Source organism: Tachysurus vachellii, chromosome 24, assembly GCF_030014155.1.
Source record: "Tachysurus vachellii isolate PV-2020 chromosome 24, HZAU_Pvac_v1, whole genome shotgun sequence".
Taxonomy (NCBI): domain Eukaryota; kingdom Metazoa; phylum Chordata; class Actinopteri; order Siluriformes; family Bagridae; genus Tachysurus; species Tachysurus vachellii.
In genome coordinates this window covers 854,602-859,601 of record NC_083483.1, presented here as the reverse complement: position 1 = coordinate 859,601, position 5,000 = coordinate 854,602, and the positions used below count along the sequence as shown (strand labels likewise).

At 42.3% G+C, this 5,000-nt stretch overlaps 1 protein-coding gene across 1 annotated transcript in view; it reads left to right on the top strand.

The window, feature by feature from the left end:
• myo15ab (myosin XVAb) overlaps nucleotides 1–5,000 on the top strand; it is a 41,557-nt gene that overhangs the window by 32,928 nt on the left and 3,629 nt on the right. The window contains exons 52-60 of the mRNA XM_060861091.1: nucleotides 87–217; nucleotides 1,183–1,304; nucleotides 1,386–1,446; nucleotides 1,962–2,034; nucleotides 2,242–2,315; nucleotides 2,863–2,945; nucleotides 3,241–3,371; nucleotides 3,516–3,610; nucleotides 3,842–3,919. Coding sequence (XP_060717074.1) covers nucleotides 87–217; nucleotides 1,183–1,304; nucleotides 1,386–1,446; nucleotides 1,962–2,034; nucleotides 2,242–2,315; nucleotides 2,863–2,945; nucleotides 3,241–3,371; nucleotides 3,516–3,610; nucleotides 3,842–3,919 — 848 coding nt within the window. The remainder of the gene's footprint in view (nucleotides 1–86; nucleotides 218–1,182; nucleotides 1,305–1,385; nucleotides 1,447–1,961; nucleotides 2,035–2,241; nucleotides 2,316–2,862; nucleotides 2,946–3,240; nucleotides 3,372–3,515; nucleotides 3,611–3,841; nucleotides 3,920–5,000) is intronic.

Sequence of the window (5,000 nt, the reverse complement as noted above, 5' to 3'; positions counted from 1 at the left end):
TAATCTGAGAACAACACTAGAGATGAACTCAGATCATCAGTACATGTGTAAAGATGAATGAATTTACTGTAGAGTTTTTATACCAGGCTGGAGGTTTGAGCCAGTGATGAGTCGCAGCGCTGCGTTTCCCAAAGACTGCGTTGTTCCAGTTTCGGCTCCGGAATTTCTCAGTCTGTCCTGGGACAAGCAAGACGTGTCGAGACCCAGCAGAAGTCAGGTGAGGGTTTTATTTACAGTCTATATATTTCTGTGGGCAGGTCACTAGGAGCGTTCAGTCATCAGATGTCAAACGCTTTGGCCCCCGGCCTCAATAGCGACCTCTTATGTTTTGTGTTTATCTCAGTGTTTATCTCAGTGTCTATCCCAGTGTCTATCCCAGTGTATATCTCAGTGTATATCTCAGTGTTTATCTCAGTGTTTATCACAGTGTTTATCTCAGTGTCTATATCAGTGTTTATCTCAGTGTTTATCCCAGTGTTTATCTCAGTGTATATCTCAGTGTTTATCTCAGTGTTTATCTGTGTTTATCTCAGTGTCTATCCCAGTGTATATCACAGTGTTTATCTCAGTGTTTATCTCAGTGTATATCTCAGTGTTTATCTCAGTGTTTATCTGTGTTTATCTCAGTGTCTATCCCAGTGTATATCACAGTGTTTATCTCAGTGTCTATCTCAGTGTTTATCTCAGTGTTTATCCCAGTGTTTATCTCAGTGTACATCTCAGTGTTTATCTCAGTGTCTATCCCAGTGTATATCACAGTGTTTATCTCAGTGTCTATCCCAGTGTATATCACAGTGTTTATCTCGGTGTCTATCTCAGTGTTTATCTCAGTGTTTATCTCAGTGTATATCACAGTGTTTATCTCAGTGTATATCTCAGTGTTTATCTCAGTGTTTATCTGTGTTTATCTCAGTGTCTATCCCAGTGTATATCACAGTGTTTATCTCAGTGTCTATCCCAGTGTCTATCTCAGTGTCTATCTCAGTGTTTATCTAAGTGTTTATAGCCTTATCTATATCCAGTTGTGTAGCATTTTAAAGGCAGACATGAACAACACAGTGAGCAGATTCACTAATAAATCACTTTTTACACTGTACACAAAAATCATGGACACAAAGGAGACTAGAACGTATTCACTGTCTAGTTTATGGATTAATGTGTTAAATGTGTGTTAACTTTTAGGGTCATTTTTTTGATTCGGTGAAACCTGAAACAGACAGCAGTGTCTTTCCTGACGGTCAGTACACCATGGTGGAATTTGCCCGGAAATACTTCAGGCAGTGGGGCAGGGGTAAAAGGTTCGAGTGATTTCACTCAAGATTTTGTCCTAAAAGTGCTTCAATAATTTCTCTGTGAAAGATGGAAATATCTTTTTCTGTGGCTAGTGAGAGATCCAAGAAAGATGGAGGTGGTAGAGATCCTGCAGAAATGATCAAATTCAGCAAGGTATTAAACACACACACACACACACAAACACAACACAAACACACACACATACACACACACAAACACAACACAAACAAACACACATACACACACACAAACACAACACAAACACACACACATACACACACACACATACACACACACACAAACACAACACAAACACACACACATACACACACAAACACAGCACACACACACATACACACACACACAAACACAACACAAACACACACATACACAAACGCATGCTTTGTCATCTAATTAAAAAAAGACTGCTGTAATTTACTTGAACATGAGAATACATGGTATAAGGGGGCATGGCCAAGTTGTGTTTAAACATTGGGTCACATGACTAACACGTGTGTGTGTGTGTGTGTGTGTGTGTGTGTGTGTGTGTGTGTGTGTGTGTGTGGGTGTGTGTGTGTGTGTGTGCTACACGTGTGATAAGGTGAAAGCTATCGTTTTTTCTGCTTGATGTTTAACATGAACTCTGCTAAAGTCCATCTCATCTTCAGAACCCCATCCCAGAGTCTCTGATCCAGTTCTCTGACACCAACATGAACCGAGTCGCCTCAGAAATGTTCCTGGGTGAGACGACACTTACTGCAAGACAACATCATTTGTTTTGGATTCAGATCTTTAGGTTCTTATTTATTAAGAATGTGTTTATGTGTAAAATAAAGTCGCATCACACACCACGTCACATAGGCTCTCAGTTATCAGCTGTTAATGTGCAGTGTGAGACAACAAAGTTACTGTGTGTGTGTGTGTGTGTGTGTGTGTGTGTGTGTAAAGCCATAATGAAGTTCATGGGCGACCATCCACTCCGAGGCCAGTCTGAACATTTTGTCCTCTGCACCTTTTTAAAGGTAAAACACCTAACACGCTATCCATTTTTTCTTCCCCAATATAAAGAGTATAAAGAGATCAAAAATCAGTGTGTTTGTGTTAAGCAGCTCGACGTTAAACAGATTTCCAACCCTGACGTTAATTCCCACCCATCAGTCGTCCCTCCTCGTTCATACACAGCTCTCTAACTCTAACGAGTTTCTACTGAGACGGACACCAGCAGGGTTTAACACATTTAGGACGATCTCTTCAGCAGACACAATCGCTCAGGCTCCTATGATTGGTCAGTGTTGCTGTGATTGACAGGAGAGAAGAATAAGCCCCTCCCAACCCTTTCCCAAAGTGTTAAGCTTCTGAAAACATCACCATATCAACAATCACATACTTTTGAAGCCATATAAATGACGTGTCCATCAGACCTGACGCCTTCTGACCAATCAGATTGTAGAAGATTGTTCAGCTTTGCTGTGGATTAACAATAAATCACAGTTTTTCGGTTGTTGATGTTAAAGTCATGACTCTGTGTTGTTGTAAAAGTGTGACATGGTTATTGTTAATGTTTGACAGTTGGTCGGCGAGCATGGGCTGATGAGAGATGAAGCGTACTGTCAAGTCCTCAAACAGATTACGGCTAACACCAGCTCCGCAGCGTAAGCCTCATTCACACGTCACTTCCTCATCAAAATCTCATCATGTAAAGATAAAACCCTAAAAACCTGCTCATGTAATGAGGTGTGAAGTTCATCCAATGTCCTGTGCACACAGTAGAGTTTGGCAGTTTTGGGATTAGTGCATCAGTAGCTGCTGGTGCAGTGTAAACAAACTGAGCAGAATAATGTCATGTGATGTTTATAAGCTGCTGAGATACAGAATGAGGGAAAAGAAAGAAAGAAGAAGACACCACACTGAGCAATGATTATTCTCCCACAATGCTTTGTGTTAAAGAGACAGCTGTCAGAGAGGGTGGCGTCTGCTCTACATCCTCACTGCTTACTCATCCTGTTCTGATGTCCTTCATCCCTTCCTGCTTAAATTCCTACAAGACGCGAGCACGAGCTCGGGATCTCAGTTTCAGGGTACACACACACACACACACACACACAAACACACACACACCACAGGAATGTCATGGTGTCAGGCTAGCATTTTAGCCTGCATGTTTGGGGGCGTGGCTTTAGAGAGAAGGAAGAAACCACAATCCTTGACCTTCTTGATCTCAGGTATCGCTAAAGTGTGTGAGCAGAACCTGATGAAGACGATACAGTGTGGAGGAAGGCGTGTGTGTCCCAGCAGCATGGAGCTCAAAGCCATAGTGGTCAGAACACACACACACACACACACACACACACACACACACAAAACGTTCACAGGTTCATTAATACTAAGTGAATCGTTGAACATTTTCTCTGCTGCTGTAATGTTTCAGCTGAAACTAGAAAACAGATAATAGTGATACTTCAGAACATACACAGTGACCTCTTCATGCTGGCGTGTGTGTGTGTGTGTGTGTGTGTGTGTGTGTGTGTGTGTGTGTGTGTTCCTTCAGGCTGGTCGAAGCTCGAAAAGGCAGCTATTCCTGTTTCCTGGAGGAATTGAGCGACATCTAAAGATTAAAACCTGCACTGTATGTTCTGTTCTCTGTGCTCCTTCAGCAGCTTACCTTGTGTGTGTGTGTGTGTGTGTGTGTGTGTGTGTGTTATGAGCTGTGTATTACCTGTGTGTGTGTGTGTGTGTGTGTGTGTGTGTGAGTGTTATGAGCTGTGTATTACCTCTGTGTGTGTGTGTTATGAGCTGTGTATTAACTGTGTGTGTGTGTTATGAACTGTGTGTTACCTGTGTGTGTGTGTGTGTGTGTGTGTGTGTGTTATGAGCTGTGTATTACCTGTGTGTGTGTGTGTGTGTGTGTGTGTTATGAGCTGTGTATTACCTGTGTGTGTGTGTGTGTGTGTGTGTGTTATGAGCTGTGTATTACCTGTGTGTGTGTGTGTGTGTGTGTGTGTTATGAGCTGTGTATTACCTGTGTGTGTGTGTGTTATGAGCTGTGTATTACCTGTGTGTGTGTGTGTGTGTGTGTGTGTGTGTGTGTGTGAGTGTTATGAGCTGTGTATTACCTCTGTGTGTGTGTGTTATGAGCTGTGTATTAACTGTGTGTGTGTTATGAACTGTGTATTACCTGTGTGTGTGTGTGTGTGTGTTATGAGCTGTGTATTACCTGTGTGTGTGTGTGTGTGTGTGTGTTATGAGCTGTGTATTACCTGTGTGTGTGTGTGTGTGTGTGTGTGTGTGTGAGTGTTATGAGCTGTGTATTACCTGTGTGTGTGTGTGTGTGTGTGTGTGTGTGTGTGTGTGTTATGAGCTGTGTATTACCTGTGTGTGTGTGTGTGTGTGTGTGTGTGTGTGTGTGAGTGTTATGAGCTGTGTATTACCTCTGTGTGTGTGTGTTATGATCTGTGTATTAACTGTGTGTGTGTGTTATGAACTGTGTATTACCTGTGTGTGTGTGTGTGTGTGTTATGAGCTGTGTATTACCTGTGTGTGTGTGTGTGTGTGTGTGTGTGTGTGTGTGTGTGTGTTATGAGCTGTGTATTACCTGTGTGTGTGTGTGTGTGTGTGTGTGTGTGTGTGTGTGTGTGTGTGTGTGAGTGTTATGAGCTGTGTATTACCTGTGTGTGTGTGTGTGTTATGAGCTGTGTATTACCTGTGTG